The following is an 18,314-nucleotide window of genomic DNA, read 5'->3' as shown; positions in this document are numbered from 1 at the left end:
ATTTTTGTAAACAATTTTTATACGTTTCAATGCTCATTAAAGCGTTGAAACTTTCACCTCAACCAATTTTTATTTTAACTGGGCTGCCTCCAGGCCTAGTTACAAATTAAGCCACATTAACCAAAGCGATTAATGGGTTTCACCTGCCCTCTTGGTTGGGCAGGGGCAATTTTTCTGACGTACATTAGTACTGTTGGTACACCAATTTTTTGGGGCCCTCGCCTACAGTGTAATCCAATTAATTTTTTGCCCACCTGCATTAAAGCTGATGTTACGTCAGCTGTGTTGGGCAATGCAATGGGATATATTTATGTACAGCCGGTGGGTTCCAGGGAGCCACCCATGCCGTGGGTCCACACGGAGTTGTAACTGCATCTGTTTCCACTTCTAAAGAACCCCAGTCTGACTGGGGCATGCAGTGTGGGCCGAAGCCCACCTGCATTAAGCACGACATTACCTCAGCTGTGATGGGCAATGCAATGGGATATATTTATGTACCGCCGGTGGGTTCCAAGAAGCCACCCATGCTGTGGGTGCACACGGAATTCCCATTGCGGAGTTGTACCTGGCTGTGACTATTTATAAAAAACCGCGGTCTGACTGGGGCATGCAGACACCTTGACAGAATGAATAGTGTGTGGCATATAGGTTCCCCATTGCTATGCCCACGTGTGCAGCTCCTGATGGAGGTGGCAAAGGATTGGATTTCTCATTGCTTCTGTACAGCATTGTGGGCTATCGCCCCGCCCCTTTTGAAGAGGGTCGCTGCCTAGCCGTGCCAACCCTCTGCAGTGTGTGCCTGCGGTTCCTCCTCATGGCAGACGCACTTATAAATAGACATGAGTGTGGCGTGGCATGAGGGCAGCTGAAGGCTGGGCAGGGACAGTTTGGTGTGCGCTGTGGACACTGGGTCGTGCGGGGGGGGGGGGGGGGTTGGGCAGCATGTAACCCAGGAGAAGTGGCAGCGGAGTGTCATGCAGGCAGTGATTGTGCTTTGTTGGAGGTAGTGTGGTGCTTAGCTAAGGTATGCATTGCTAATGAGGGCTTTTCAGAAGTAAAAGTTGTTGGGAGGGGGGGGGGCCCACTCTTGCCACTATTGTGACTTAATAGTGGGACCTGGGAACTTGAGATGCAGCCCAACATGTAGCCCCTCGCCTGCCCTATCCGTTGCTGTGTCGTTCCCATCACTTTCTTGAATTGCCCAGATTTTCAAAAATGGAAACCTTAGCGAGCATCGGAGATATACAAAAATGCTCGAGTCGCCCATTGACTTCAATGGGGTTCGTTACTCGAAACGAACCCTCGAGCATCGCGATAATTTCGTCCCGAGTAACGAGCACCCGAGCATTTTGGTGCTCGCTCATCTCCATTCTAGATTCATTAACGCCTTAAGATGAACTATCACAATCAGGGAACCAGTAAAGTTATTGAGGTTTGACCATGGAACAAACTTCACAGGTGCTTGTCAAGAATTGCAGATAAACTCAAAAGCAGTCAAGGACTACTTAGTCGACAATGGTTTTACGTTGGTCTTTAACCCTCCTCATGCTTCTCATTTGGATGGTTCATAGGAAAGGATGATAGGCGTCACTTGTAAGATAGTGGATTCTATGCTCATGCTTTCACATTTCTCAAGGTTTACCTATGAGACCTTAACCACCTTCTTAGCTGAGATGTCTGCTATTGTCAACTCAAGGTCTCTTGTTCCTGTATCCATCAATCCAGAATCCCGGCCATTCTCACTCCAGCAAGTCTTCTCACTCAGAAGCTTGGAACTGTTCTTAGTCCACCTGAAGGCCGCTCTCACAAAAACGAGTCGGATTCCACATGTTGGAGTTTTCAACGGAATCCGGCTCTGACCCCGGCCGATGACCCCGCGTACCTTATTTTCCTGCACTGCAGATGACCGCGGACACTCGCTGCCGGTCATGTGCAGTGCAGATTTTAAAATATATATTTGTATTTTCCACACCATTACTAGGCGATGACAAGGGGTACCATCTGACATTGCAGATTAGCTGCGGGTCAGACGGTCTCCATTGACTTCAAAGGAGGCCGTCTGTGAGAAGGCTGCCATCAAAATAGAGCATGTGTGATTTTTCCTCTGCTCGTGGAAATTCATGTGAAGAGAAAAGGGAAAGTATATACCTTTCAATGCATGATGTTTGCTGCGGATCCTCCGTGTGTACGCCGGCCACGGATTCCACAATAGAAAACCAATCATATGAGACCGGCCTAAGATCCTACCTCCGGCAATGTATATCGTAAACGATGGAAACATGTTAAACATCTGTCTGTTTCTGGGATAGATGGAAGAAAGAGTACTTTACTATTCTTCAAGGATGGAGAAAATGGCAGGATGCTAAACTGAACGTGCAAGTAGGTGATAATGTCTTCAGAAAGTGGAAAGTAACGCATGGATTATGGGACTCATCCCAAAGATCTTCCCTGGAGAAAAAGGATAGGGCTGTAGCGGGGGGAACGTGGGCCCCCTTTAAGTGGAAGCCCATCATGACACGGGGGATAGATAACCGGGGAAGCAGGTAGGGAAGGGTTGAAGTTGAGGGATGTTTGGGATTTTTCTGGAAGGAGGGGGGCGATAGTATAGTGATTGGAGGGGAGAGAAGTAGGCGGGTGGGTTATTCAACGAAAGGGGGTCGCAATCAGCGCCATCTTTATTAAAAAAAGACAAATGATAGTTGGTTAGGTGAGGGAGAGGTTTTTCTTGTCATGGCAGCTTGGCGGGTGGGGGGTCCTTGGAGTCGTTGGAAAGTGTTTTTGGGGAGTTGGGTGGGCATGGTCTCACCTGCTCAGACTCCCTCCTTATGCCTAATGCAATTGGGCGGATTTCCGCTGCGTACTGCGCAGCGAAAATCCGCAACGTTGCCCCGCAGCTATTAGGTTCTATTGAACCTAATAGTGCAATGCTCACGGTGCGGAATTCCGCCCCATGAAATCACCCATAATCACCCGCGGCACGCTCTATTTGCCTCAGGCGTACACGTGACGCCCCCCCCCCCCCCAGAATATGTGGCCTACTACCTGTTCCCAGATTGTGTCTGTGCTCGGGCGTCCTGGGAGACCATCATTACAACCCCCCATTTCCGGAGCAGCAACTGCACCTACCTGCTGGAGTAAGTAGCCATAACTTTGAACCTTGCCATGGAGGCTACCATTAACGCGATTCATCTTCCATCCCACGAACAGAACTGTGAATAGTTGTGCAACAGTATTCCTTCTATAGACTGTACTCCCGCTTAGCGAGCGCTCCAGAGACTCTCTTGGTATTGTATCTTGAACCCACTACACAGGAAATAAGTGACTATTTTAGTTTAATAAATTCAATTATTACAGGCCAGCGATCGACGGTATTATGGGACCCATGGGTATGGTAGCTGAGGAGCATGCAGCCGACCTCAAGTGTCTGCAGCTGGCCCTTGAGGTAAGACCCCCCCCCCCCATCTCCTGCAGTGATGGAACCCCCCTTTCCACTGTGGGACTCCTCTTATAGAAACTCTGGACTGACGGTGGCCAGCTCAGCACCCGGACTCTATTCCTGCAAAGCCATGCTGTTGTGATTGATGCAGTATGAGGTTTAACATTGTCTTGTTAAAATATGCAAGTCCTTCCCTGAAAGAGACACTGCATGGGAGCATGTTGTTCTAAGACCTCTATATACTAGTCAGCATTGAATGTGCCTTTCAAGATGTGTAAGCTGCCGATGCCATAGGCACTAATGCCACCCCATACCATCTGAGAAGCAGGCTTTTTAACTGTGTGCTTATAACAAGCTGAATGTTCCCTCTTGAGTCCGCAGGACATGGCGTCCGTGGTTTCCAAAAAGATTTTCAAATTTTGATCCATCGGACCACACAATTGTTTTCTACTCTGCCTCGGTCCGTTATAAATGAGCTTTAGCCCAGGGAAGATGCCAGAATTTCTGGATTATATTGATATATGGCTTCTTCTTTGAAGCATACAGCTTTAACTAGTATTTTTAGATTGAACGGCAAACTGTGTTCACAGACAATGATTTCTGGAAGTATTACTAAGCCTGTGCAGTGGTTTGCATTACAGAATCATGCCTGTCTTTAATGCAGTGATGCCTGAGGGCCATTAGATCTGGAGCATCCAATATTGACCATCGGCCTTGTCCCGTGTACACATGAATTTCTTCAGATACTCTGAATCTTTTGATATTTTTCATTGTAGATGGTGATAAATTCAAATTCTTCGCAATTTTATGTTGAGCATTTTTATGAAATTGTTTCACAATTTAAGATGCATTTTTCCACAGGTGAACCTCCGACCATCTTTGCTCCTGAAAGACTCTGCCTCTCTAATATTCTCTTTTTATACAGTCATGTGACTTAGTAGAAAACTGACCCTCCAGCTGGTTTTCATTAGTTCCACTTACTTTTCCAGCCTTTTGTTACCCTGTCCCAACTTTTCTTGAGATGTGTTGCTGCCATCAATTTCTAAATGAGTTATTTTTTTTTTTATAAAAGAGAGAAATGTCTCCCTTCCCCCTCCTGATGTCTTCTTTGTTCTATTGCGAATAAAATATGAGATTTCAACCGATTTCATTGTATTCTTTTTTTCTTAACATTTGCTCACATTAACATTTTACACACCGTCCAACTATTTTGGAATTGGGGCTGTATATTCCCTGCAGAATATCCATCACTAAGAACAGACCATGTTTAGTATCGGCATATAACCATGATGCAGCTTCTCTGCCCTGCGCTCACGTCTAAAATAAAGGACTGCAAAAACAGAAAACTGGTGGCTCGGTGCAGCGCTGCAGCAGATACCTGAATTATCAGAATGACTAGATGGAAATTCCTCCCTTAATTCTCAATCCTTCTGGTCTGTTTTATCAATTAAAGGAGAAATTTCCATCTAGTTCTGATTATTCCAATAATTTTTGGAGCGCTGCGCCGAGCCACCAGTTTTCTGTTTTTGCACCCCACCATACACTCGCGCCCACTTAGGTGGTGCGTCCTCTGGTCGGCAGCACCTCCAGAATCTCCTGCACATTTCAGACCTTCACGGCCCTTGCCTGTATTTTGGGCCACTCATCTTGCAGCATTTTCTAGATTAGTACCAACCTCTGATCAATACTTATTAGCAGCAGTGAGCACAGTTGCATGCTGGGAGATGTAGTCCGTCAGGCTTTTATGAGGCCACGTGGACAGAAATTCTAATACCTGACCGATGCAAAGTAGACACAGTAATGATACAATGAATGGCCTGCCCAGAGATCGCATTCATACCTTTTTTTAAGCATTTCTGAACCGCAGCAAAAGAAAAACAATATAAAAAAAAAGTTTTTTAAAATTTGTGTACATTTTTTTTCTGCAGCCCAGAAACACGCTAAAAACGCCGAGCGTTAACAAGTCCTTAGAGCCCAGACTACCCTTGTCTCCTATAATGCTGAATGTAGGTATTCATTGTCTGGTGCCCGCGGCTGCGCAGATTCAGTAACCACATATTAAGTTATGTAGAACTTGTAAAACATTTGTATCATACAAAATAACAGACTTTGGCGCGCGTCTCACCATATATTACACCCGCTGCCCTTCCCCTCGCAGGTTTTAGAAAAATACCCTATTAGGGCTTTTACCCGCTAGCGTCTTTTTTAACGCTGCGATATCGCTGCATTTTTTTTCCATGGGACTTTCTAATGTTAAAATCGCATCTCACAAAAATCGCAAAAGCACAAACTTGCGATTTTTGTGCGATGTGATTTTAACATTAGAAAGTCCCATTGAAAAAAAGGCAGCGATATCGCAGCGTTAAAATAAACGCTAGCGGGTAAAAGCCCTCAGGATGAGGACAAACCCACATGCAGCACATTTGCAGCGTGAATTCCACATTACAAAACTGCAGCAATTTACAATATGAGGGAAACCGGGTCTTCACCGCCCCATCCACACGGGGCACAAGAATGAGCGCACGCAGGGGGGTTATATCTGCCGTCCGCTCCTCCTGTTGTGGAAATGCTGCAGATTTTATATAGTGTAAAGCTGAAATCCACGGCAAGTTCTCTATGTAAAACAAGTGTAAACTCCACAGGGTGCAGAGAAAACGAATTGGCAGGGTTTATGGAAAACACTCTGGAGTCTAAATCCGCAGCATGTCTATTTATGCTGCAGAATTCGACCACTGAAATACAACGGGGTCATTCCATATCAACTGGCCTAATTTGGGAGAGACTAGCACTGCTAAGGTCCCTGATCGTGGCAATAGAAGATCCCATAGATGCCTATGGGAGCTGCTGGCAAAGTGAGGGGGAGGGAGTGTAGCAGTGCTCGCCTTCCCCTTGCTGGCAGCTCCCATAGGCCTCTATAGGAGCTGCCGGCTGATCATAGCCAAAACATAGGGCAGGACCTATCTTTTTCGGCTCTGGTTACAATGCATACAAAAAACATTCAAAAATGTCAATAGGGCATATGGAGAGTGGTTGACATCCATTGTTATGCACTGTACTCTTCGTCACCTCACCCTGGCCTGCTGGATGCCACTCGACCAGGGGCATAACTATAGAAGCACAGAGAGTGCGTTTGCACCCGGGCCCTAGAGCCTTAGGGGCCATAAGGTCTCTCTCCTCAATAAGAGGCGACCAGTACTATAAATGAAGTGTTAGAGTTAGGGAGCCCTGTGGCAGGTTTTGGATTGGGGTCCAGCAGCTATAAGTTCTGTCTCCGGAGAATGGATACCAGTGAGCGCTGCAGCTGCAGTTTGCCATATGGTTAATGCAGCCCTGAGAAACCCCAACTATAAACCTGGCAATATCTTGTACACAACCGCTCATCCCCCGACTTCAGATTGGACACTGTTAAATTTGTTTGATAAAGTATTTATGGGGCTCAGTGTAATAAATAAAGTCTTACTGCTTCTCAGGCCTTATAATGGCGCATATACATTACTGCGCCAATTTACAGCCCCCAACAATAACTCACACCAGGACCGCTTATTTATAATGACCCTTTTCTAGCATTTTACACCTCCGAATAATCCATCATTGTGGATGAATCCCTCAGTGACCTCCATAGAAGCATCTCTGCCTGGTACCCCCAGCTCTGCACTGGCGAGGGCGCTGCCCATTGTAACCTATGGAGATACACATCATGTATCTGGATGGACACTTATTGAATGGAGCAGATAATGACCCCTCACAAGGCTTTATTATTCCGGACCTTAGTACAATTTATGGTTTATTCCTCCACTGGGCTCATTTCAATTACCACACTATTTCTGATGAACTATGGGCACCACTGCCAACCCAGACATGAAGTGCCATTACTTTCCCATCTACTAATAATGTGGCACTAGAAGAACCAGTCATGTATTTCTCAATGTCTGTGGGCATTAGACCATCACTCATGGTGCCCACAGTACTGTGTATATGGCAGAGCAGGGTACTGGCAAGCACTTGCCAGCAGCAGCTTCACTGACCTTTGAACTCCACTCGGCCAACTGCCATTTACTTCCAACTGTCAACTGCAGCGATTGCATTGACGGATACTGGATTGTAAAAAATGGCGTCCAATGGACATGAGAAGCGCAAGAGAGAAGAGGAGAGCGTGAGCGGACTCACGAATATAAAGAGGAAGAGGAGCGGAGAGAATAACATAATAACAGAGCATGAGGAGCCAACAGCGGGCACCAGCCAGGACCCCGGACCATCAGACTCCGGATTTCACATCAGTCGCTTCACCCGCCTACAGACATTGGGTAAAGGAGGCTTCGGAGAGGTAAGTTTTGTAACTTCCCATTTTCTGGTAAAGGCGCAGTAACCCTAATTATATTGTATTTCTATTTGCTATGTAACTGAATGCAAACTAGTGTCTTCTGTTATCAGCCATTTCATCCACATAAGAGGTTTAGGATACATTCACATGTAGCATCAAAATCCTGTATATAAGAATGGATGTCTATAGGTTGTCTTTAGGGGTGGTATGGCAGTATTACTCAGACAGTGTATGTAGTAGCATGTATTCACCTGGGCAGCATTTTGGTGGGGGGTTTGGTCTGTTTAATATCATTTTTGTAAGATCTATTTTTCCCACTTTCCTGTCCGTTCTCATTTGACTTTGAAAAAAAAAGTATTTCGAAAGTGAATCTCCCAAAATGTCATCTGAAATCAGCCTTACTGGGTTATAGAATGGCAATACTATATGGCTGAGGTATTATTTCATCAATATACAGTATGATGATATCTTTGGGTGTAATAATGGTAGGATTGGAAAAATGTGTTGTAAATATTATTTGAGCAATGAATAGTGCTGGATATTATGCATGTATGATGGCATTAGTTACCATAATATGGCAGTATTATATGGGACCATTGTGGACAGACAGACAGACAGGTAGGCAGATAGATAGATAGATAGATAGATAGATAGATAGATAGATAGATAGATAGATAGATAGATATTAGATAGATATGAGATAGATAGATACTGTAGATAGATAGATAGATTAATGATAGATAGATAGATAGATGGATAGATATGAGATAGATAGATAGATAGATATTAGATAGATAGATAGATGATAGATAGATAGGTAGATAGATAGATAGATATGACACTTACTCCTCACACTGAAGCACTGCTGCCATAGAACATTGTCAATATTGCTAAAATGTTTGCACCTGTATTGTAAGGTTCTACAACTGTCTGTTGGATTGAAGTGAACCTGTCGCTGACGCCGCTGCCAAGTAAGGCCTCATGCCCTCGGCCGATTCGGATTCCAACTGAGAAATCTTGCAGCGTAATCAGACCTGGCGCCCCCCAGAGACCCCAAATCTCCTGCGCACGTTGTCCTGCGGTACGGATTGTAAATCTGCAGCTTGTTACATTTTATTGCAGATTTTTAACACAAATTCTAGTTTTCACATGAGGGTTTGTGTGTTTCCTGTAGATGTGATGCAGATTCGCTGTGCATGGACCCGGCCGTAGGCAGCAGAATAGCCTAAAACCCCTACTGATAAATCTCCCATGTAATAAATGTATATGATTGTCCCCCCTGGCCGCTGTCAGTGATCATTTCCTACTTGTTTTCTTAAGGTGGTCCTGGCCTCATTCCCTGGCAGAAACATTTTCACAGCCATCAAGATTGTGGACAGAGGAAGCGGAGCAGATATGATATTGAGAGAGCGACGGATACTCCTGAAGGCCCAAGACTGCCCCTTCATATGCCATCTATATGCCGCACAGCAGTCTGCCAACAAAGCCTACTTCATCATGGAGTATCTGTCTGGAGGAAGCCTGAGGGCAATGATCAGGATGTGTGGCCGCCTGGACATCAGCAGTGTGAGGTGAGTAAATGACTAATCAGGAGACAGACGGACGGACATGGGGGGGTACATAACTGGTCAGATGTACAAGAATGGAGGACATACAGGCTGCCATAAACAGCGCCTCCTCTCTTCTGGTGGTGACAGACACATTGATGATGACATGATGTTAGGGGACTGATTTCATGTCATTGATACTACACTCTTCTCTCTGTCAGATTCTACACAGCGGAGATTGTATGCGGCCTCCAGTTCCTGCACCAACGCAACATCGTCCACCGGTGAGCAGAATTTCCCACACTTCTCTGCTTCCTTGTAATAGTGTCCCAGCTTTCCCAGAGTCCTGAATTAGGCCCGGTTTGCTGTCCTACATCCCCAAGTCTTCTGTATCTGCACTGATTTGCATTTGTCTTTTCTCTTTTCATTGCAGAGACATAAAGCTGGACAACATCATGGTGGACAGAGATGGACACATCCGCCTGATCGACCTGGGGCTGGCCCAAGACGGAGTCACCTCGTCTAATAAGATTTGTGGAAGGACGGGCACAGTTAAATATATGGCCCCAGAAGTGCTTCTTGAAAAGGAGTATGACACAGCAGTGGACTGGTGGAGCCTGGGGATTGTTGTATCCAGGATGGCGGCAGGACAGTCCCCTTTCTACCATGGCACCAAGAAGGAAAAGGTCATCGAATCCATCACCACAGAGCAGCCAAAATTTCCATCTTGGCTTGATGCCAACTTAAAACATCTTCTGGAGAGACTGCTGCGCAAGAATCCTGAGAAGAGGCTGGGTGTCTACAAGAATATCCGAGGTCACCCTTTCTTTACCACCATAGATTGGGAGGAACTGGAATTAAAAAGATCACGGCCGCCATTCAAGCCATTCAGGAGACTTTTGGAGAATAAAAACCTGCAGTGGCCGGAGGATGGGACACCCCTTCACCCCGTGGACGGATTCGATTTCACTTCACCAAGCTGGACCCGGTAGGATTTTACTCCTCTAGGGATGATGTTCTTCAGTCTGGCCTCTGTGTTCATCATCATTGTTCCTCTGGTGTCAGACAGGAGGTCATATAGTAATCCTGCTTCAGGTCACCATGTCAGGTCCGCAGTCTTCTGCCTATTTGGCTTCATTATTGTTGCTCCTGTAATTACTGTCTCTGCTTCTTCTTAGGATGACGAGAAGAATCCGATAGTGAAGGAAGCCACAAGCATCTGGTAAGTACCCTCTATATACACCTACACATACATATCTGTACACCTATATACACTTATACACACAGGACACCTACCATTATATGCATACATTGTAACAAATCTTCACATGTCTTAAAAAGTTTATTTTAAAAACATTTTCTCTCTTATGTCTTGCAGGCTCAACCCGTGCCGACTATCTCCACAACCCACGACTCTGCAGCTGTAGAAGACTTCGGCTTGCCTAAAACATCCTCTCCATCAACTCTGCTGCATATTTCCACCACGCTTCCCTCAACCCTGACATCATCTGCTGTAATAATTGGCTGACATCGGGCATCATCCTCTGTTGAAGACCCTCTTCGCCCCCAGGAGCGGCCTGTGCTTGATTGGCAGCTGGCGAGTTCAGGAAAAATAGCCCGAGTGACTATTATCCCTGAACTCCTGGTTACCAGTAAGACCTCGGCACAGGCCAGGTAAGTAGCATGCACCTCATACATTAAGATAGACACAAGTGTAGACACTAACACATACATAGACACAAGTACACACACTGATAGGTGTAGATTTCGGCTTTGATTCTGGGACTTGTTCCGACCGCCATATTTGGGGTCAGGAAGGAATTTTTCCAACTTGAGGACAATTGGCTCGTACCTCAAGGAGGTTTTTGCCTTCCTCTGGATCAGCTCACAGCCTTAAATAGGGTTAGGTTTTATTTATAGAGAAGTAGACACATAAATAATACAATATAAATACATATATATAAATCTTCAGCTTTGTAGGGTTTCTAGCTGACATCACATACACCAGGGAGGTGAGCTGCTGGCGTTTGATCCTGAGATTTATTCTGGTCGCCATATTTGGGGTCAGGAAGGAATTTTCCCCCCTTAAAACAGGATAATTGGCTCTTTCCTCAAGGGGGTTTTCGCCTTCCTCTGGATCAACACAGTCTATAAACAGGTTTAGTTTGATACACTTTATATTTCACACATGCAGTAAATAGTAATAACTGATTATATATCCAGATTTATGAATACAAAACAATATGCTTTATAAAGTAAGATAGATTTAATCTCGGCTTTGATCCTGGGACTTGCTCTGATTGCCATATTTGGCATCAGGAAGGTATTTTTTATCCCCTTGGGTACGTTGACAGGTAGTAGAAATACTGTGAAATACTGCAGCGCACGTCCTTCACCCGGCCACCGCTACTGAGCCCGTGGCCACCGCTGCTGCTGGTCAGGTGATGCGCCCACTTTTACATCACCTGACCAGCGGCAGCGGTGCTCAGTAGTGGTTTCTGGGTGAGGAATCTTTCCGCTATGTGTGAACAGACCTTTGGCTCGTACCTCGAGGGGTTTTTGCATTTCTCTAGATCAACTCAGCCTCAAAATTCCCCAACCTAAAATTCACCATTGCCTATAACTAAAAATAAAATGTTCTTTCTCCCCTTATATCTTTGTGTCCGTGCCTTTATTTCCACTGGTTGTCTCTGTAGTTTTCGCATTAATGGGTCACACACAATATGCCGTATTTTTGCAAACTGAAGGTCCCCACAGAAGTCTATGGGAGGGACGCAAATGCTCACAAAATACGTGCAGAGTTGCAGGAGCTGAGCAGCTAGATATATTGTTTTATGAGGATGCAGTGCATGACTGTACATACAGGGGGAGCTGTGTATGACAGTACATACAGGGGGAGCTGTGTATGACAGTACATGCAGGGGGAGCAGTGTATGACAGTACATACAGGGGGAGCTGTGTATGACAGTACATACAGGGGGAGCTGTGTATGACAGTACATACAGGGGGAGCTGTGTATGACTGTACATACAGGGGGAGCAGTGTATGACAGTACATACAGGGGGAGCAGTGTATGACAGTACATACAGGGGGTGCTGTGTATGACAGTACATACAGGGGGAGCTGTGTATGAGAGTACATACAGGGGGAGCAGTGTATGACAGTACATACAGGGGGAGCAGTGTATGACAGTACATACAGGGGCCGCTGTGTATGACTGTACATATAGGGGGAGCTATGTATGACAGTACATACAGGGGGAGCTGTGCATGACAGTACATACAGGGGGAGCAGTGTATGAGAGTACATACAGGGGGAGCTGTGTATGACTGTACATACAGGGGGAGCTGCGTATGACAGTACATACAGGGGGAGCTGCGTATGACAGTACATACGGGGGGAGCAGTGTATGATAGTACATACAGGGGGAGCTGTGTATGACAGTACATACAGGGGGAGCAGAGTATGACAGTACATACAGGGGGAGCTGTGTATGACAGTACATACAGGGGGAGCTGTGTATGACAGTACATACAGGGGGAGCTGTGCATGACTGTACATATAGGGGGAGCTGTGTATGACAGTACATACAGGGGGAGCTGTGTATGACAGTACATACAGGGGGCGCTGTGTATGACAGTACATACAGGGGAAGCTGTGTATGACAATACATACAGGGGGAGCGGTGCATGACTGTACATACAGGGGGAGCTGTGTATGACAGTACATACAGGGGGAGCTGTGTATGACAGTACATACAGGGGGCGCTGTGTATGACAGTACATACAGGGGGAGCTGTGTATGACAGTACATACAGGGGGAGCTGTGCATGACTGTACATACAGGGGGAGCTGTGTATGACAGTACATACAGGGGGAGCAGTGTATGACTGTACATACAGGGGGAGCTATGTATGACTGCACATACAGGGGGAGCAGTGTATGACAGTATATATAGGGGGAGCTGTGTATGACAGTACATACAGGGGGAGCTGTGTATGACAGTACATACAGGGGGAGCAGTGCATGACAGTACATACAGGGGGCGCTGTGTATGACAGTACATACAGGGGGAGCAGTGTATGACAGTACATACAGGGGGCGCTGTGTATGACAGTACATACAAGGGGAGCTGTGTATGACATTACATATAGTGGGAGCTATGTATGACAGTATATATAGGGGGAGCTGTGTATGACAGTACATACAGGGGGAGCAGTGTATGAGAGTACATACAGGGGGTGCTGTGTATGACAGTATATATAGGGGGAGCTATGTATGACAGTACATACAGGGGGTGCTGTGTATGACAGTACATACAGGGGGAGCTGTGAATGACAGTACATACAGGGGGAGCTATGTATGACAGTATATATAGGGGGAGCTGTGTATGACAGTACATACAGGGGGAGCTGTGTATGAGAGTACATACAGGGGAGCTGTGTATGACAGTATATATAGGGGGAGCTGTGTATGACAGTACATACAGGGGGAGCAGTGTATGATAGTACATACAGGGGGTGCTGTGTATGACAGTACATACAGGGGGAGCTGTGTATGACAGTACATACTGGGGCCGCAGTGTATGACAGTACATACAGGGGCCGCTGTGTATGACAGTACATACGGGGGGAGCAGTGTATGACAGTACATACAGGGGGAGCTGTGTATGACTGTACATACAGGGGGAGCAATGTATGACTGTACATACAGGGGGAGCAGTGTATGACAGTATATACAGGGGGAGCTGTGTATGACTGTACATACAGGGGGAGCTGCGTATGACAGTACATACAGGGGGAGCTGCGTATGACAGTACATACGGGGGGAGCAGTGTATGACAGTACATACAGGGGGAGCAGTGTATGACAGTACATACAGTGGGAGCTATGTATGACAGTATATATAGGGGGAGCTGTGTATGACAGTACATACAGGGGGAGCTGTGTATGAGAGTACATACAGGGGAGCTGTGTATGACAGTATATATAGGGGGAGCTGTGTATGACAGTACATACAGGGGGAGCAGTGTATGACAGTACATACAGGGGGTGCTGTGTATGACAGTACATACAGGGAGAGCTGTGTATGACAGTACATACTGGGGCCGCTGTGTATGACAGTACATACAGGGGCCGCTGTGTATGACAGTACATACGGGGGGAGCAGTGTATGACAGTACATACAGGGGGAGCTGTGTATGACTGTACATACAGGGGGAGCAGTGTATGACTGTACATACAGGGGGAGCAGTGTATGACAGTACATACAGGGGGAGCTGTGTATGACAGTACATACAGGGGGAGCTGTGCATGACTGTACATATAGGGGGAGCTGTGTATGACAGTACATACAGGGGGAGCTGTGTATGACAGTACATACAGGGGGCGCTGTGTATGACAGTACATACAGGGGGAGCTGTGTATGACAGTACATACAGGGGGAGCTGTGCATGACTGTACATACAGGGGGAGCTGTGTATGACAGTACATACAGGGGGCGCTGTGTATGACAGTACATACAGGGGGAGCTGTGTATGACAGTACATACAGGGGAAGCTGTGCATGACTGTACATACAGGGGGAGCTGTGTATGACAGTACATACAGGGGGAGCAGTGTACGACTGTACATACAGGGGGAGCTATGTATGACTGCACATACAGGGGGAGCAGTGTATGACAGTATATATAGGGGGAGCTGTGTATGACAGTACATACAGGGGGAGCTGTGTATGACAGTACATACAGGGGGAGCAGTGCATGACAGTACATACAGGGGGCGCTGTGTATGACAGTACATACAGGGGGAGCAGTGTATGACAGTACATACAGGGGGCGCTGTGTATGACATTACATACAAGGGGAGCAGTGTATGACAGTACATACAGGGGGAGCTGTGTATGACTGTACATACAGGGGGAGCAGTGTATGACAGTATATACAGGGGGAGCTGTGTATGACTGTACATACAGGGGGAGCTGCGTATGACAGTACATACGGGGGGAGCTGTGTATGACTGTACATACAGGGGGTGCTGTGTATGACTGTACATACAGGGGGTGCTGTTTATGACAGTACATACAGGGATAGCTGTGTATGACAGTACATACAGTGGGAGCTGTGTATGACTGTACATACAGGGGGAGCTGTTTATGACGGTACATACAGGGGGCGCTGTGTATGACAGTACATACAGGGGGTGCTGTGTATGACAGTACATACAGGGGGTGCTGTGCATGACAGTATATACAGGGGGAGCAGTGTATGACTACATACAGGGGGAGCTGTGTATGACAGTACATACAGGGGGAGCAGTGTATGACAGTACATACAGGGGAGCAGTGTATGACAGTACATACAGGGGGAGCTGTGTGTGACAGTACATACAGGGGGAGCTGTGGATGACAGTGCATACAGGGGGAGCAGTGTATGACAGTACATACAGGGGGTGCTGTGTATGACAGTACATACAGGGGGAGCTGTGTATGACAGTACATACAGGGGGAGCTGTGTATGACAGTACATACAGGGGGAGCTGTGGATGACAGTGCATACAGGGGGAGCAGTGTATGACAGTACATAAAGGGGGCGCTGTGTATGACAGTACATACAGGGGGAGCTGTGTATGACAGTACAGGGGGGAGCTGTCAATCACTGATAGCTCCGCCCATCGGACTGTTCAGCTTAGAAAATGCATAAGTATAAATAAATAAAATACAAGTTCTTCTGAATCTTTCTCCATAAAACTATATACAATCCGCTCAGCTCCTCCTGCTCTATAACATGATGTCTGCAGTTCGGACCACATGTCCAAGATGACAGATTTCCTTTAAAGGGATTATGTCAAGTTCTAAAGATATTCCCTATCAATAGGATAGGAAATAAGTGATTGATGTGGGCCCAACCGGTGGGATCCCCGCTAATCACGAGAACAGGGGCCCCTTATCAGCTATATGAAAGGTGGGGGTCATCAAGCCTGTGCACTGCTGCTTTATTCATTTCTATGGAACTAGTGCAGATAGCCATACATTGTAAAATCATGTGAGCTCCCATATTCTTATATCACTTTGCTTTATTTTGAGGAAATTGCCCTTAAAATATCATTGTCTTCTTGCATTATTCCCAAAGTACAATGAAACACAAAGTGCAAAAATATTGTACAATTCCAGAAGCCAAACCAAGGAAACCATTAGTGTTATCTGACCGTATAGTTACCTGTAGTCTGCATACATTCACCGGGCTGCAGAATATGCTGGCGCTCTGGAAGTAATAGGAAATACACTAAATAAATGAGAATATTCTCAAGTGCCAGACCAGGTGGAGTGTGTTAGTAGGCATAATAGTCGGTGCCTGTTCTGTGCACTTTCACCCACCTGCTATATTGTATCCTTAAAGGGGTTGTCTCGCGCCGAAACATTTTTTTTTTTTTTCCATAGGCCCCCCGTTCGGCGCAGGACAACCCCAAAGGATGTGTTAAAAAAAAAATAAATTATTTACCCGAATCCCCGCTCTGCGACGTCTTCCTTCTTCCTTCACCAAGATGGCAGCCGGGATCATCACCCACGGTGCACCGCGGGTCTTTTCCCATGGTGCACCGTGGGCTCTGTGCGGTCCATTGCCGATTCCAGCCTCCTGATTGGCTGGAATCGGCACACGTGACGGGGCGGAGCTACGAGGACCAGCTCTCTGGCACGAGCGGCCCCATTCACCAGGAGGAAGACCGCACAGCGCAAGCGCGTCTAAAAAAGCAAGAAGACATCAGAATTAGACGGATCCATGGCGACGGGGACGCCAACAACGGAGCAGGTAAGGGAATAACTTCTGTATGGCTCATATTTAATGCACGATGTACATTACAAAGTGCATTAATATGGCCATATAGAAGTGTATAACCCCACTTGCTGCTGCGAGACAACCCCTTTAATCTTAGATTAAAAACTTGCAATTTCCAGAGACCCCAAAGAGTGCAGCTATTTCCTTCTAATTTCTTGCTATTTCATATTGGACTATTGTTGCTGCAGAATCCCCCCGGGTTTGCATGTATCTCCTGTTCCACCTGGACTATTGATGTTGTTGTAGTGCCTACAATTCTACCTTTTGCTAAGAATGTCCATATACACATCACATTAAAATGTCTCTGAGTCAGAAGGGTATAAGAGAACAACAGCCAACTGATGAACATCTGACAATACAATTGTACTATGGTATGGAGAACCAATGACCGAGTGTAATCGGACAACTATTTCAATAAGACATTGATTTAAAATTAGGTTGTCCACATTTTAAGGGCTCCTTCCCACGGACGGATTTCCGCAGCGTAGAACGCGGCGAAAATCCGCCATGTTGCCCACAGCTATTAGGTTCTATTGAACCTAATAGCTCAATGCTCACGGTGCAGAATTCCATTGCCGAATTCCGCACCGTGAAATCACGCGTCCTCACCCGCGGCATGCTCTATTTGCCGCGGGTGTACGTGCGGACGGCTTCCATTGCAGTCAATGGAAGCCGTCCGTCACGCTATTTTCCACTATAGCACAGTGAAAGATAGCGTGAAACCGCTTCCCTGCCCACGGCCAGCCGCGTCATGTGATGCTGTGGGCGTGTCATATGACGCGGCCGGCGCGTCATGCGCTCTATTGCGCATGCGCGCCGAAGCGTCATGCGGAACGGAAGACGCCGGATCCGCATGTAAGTATTGGGGTCTATGGGGGGCGCTTGTTTAAACGAGCCGTCATTCATTCACTGTACAGCAGATGGAAGCGACTGAACGATCGGCATTTAAACCGAACAGTTGGTGAACGAGCCAACAGTGACTTCTATGCTTGCATAAAATGAACGGTGAATGAAAATCCCTTCACAGTTTAGACAGAAATTTATAAAAACGAATCTTTTTATGAGATAATTTTTTTAAAACACATATAAAACACAAATAGGGCCCTACACATAGACCTCCACATTTTGTAGAGGTGTACAAGTCTCAAAAGAGAGACTTACTACCACTTGCTGCCTAT

The 18,314-nt window shown here is 46.3% G+C and overlaps 1 protein-coding gene and 1 long non-coding RNA gene across 2 annotated transcripts; both read left to right on the top strand.

Annotated features, from left to right (window-relative positions):
- Positions 1–7,544: 7,544 nt before the first annotated feature.
- On the top strand, positions 7,545–10,161 carry LOC136581759 (protein kinase C theta type-like; the record flags this gene model as incomplete). Its single annotated transcript, XM_066582381.1, has 4 exons — positions 7,545–7,760; positions 9,078–9,328; positions 9,526–9,588; positions 9,738–10,161. Coding segments are annotated over exons 1-4 (954 nt in total), but the record flags the coding sequence as incomplete, so codon positions are not given.
- Positions 10,162–10,177: 16 nt separating this feature from the next.
- LOC136582856 (uncharacterized) lies at positions 10,178–10,724 on the top strand. Its single transcript, XR_010787235.1, has 3 exons — positions 10,178–10,292; positions 10,483–10,526; positions 10,683–10,724. It is a non-coding gene; the product is annotated as an uncharacterized lncRNA (long non-coding RNA).
- The last annotated feature ends 7,590 nt before the right edge of the window (positions 10,725–18,314 follow it).

This window comes from Eleutherodactylus coqui, chromosome 11 (genome assembly GCF_035609145.1).
Source record: "Eleutherodactylus coqui strain aEleCoq1 chromosome 11, aEleCoq1.hap1, whole genome shotgun sequence".
NCBI classification, from domain to species: domain Eukaryota; kingdom Metazoa; phylum Chordata; class Amphibia; order Anura; family Eleutherodactylidae; genus Eleutherodactylus; species Eleutherodactylus coqui.
Note: the sequence above shows the minus strand (reverse complement) of the source record. Positions and strands in the feature narration are given on the sequence as shown.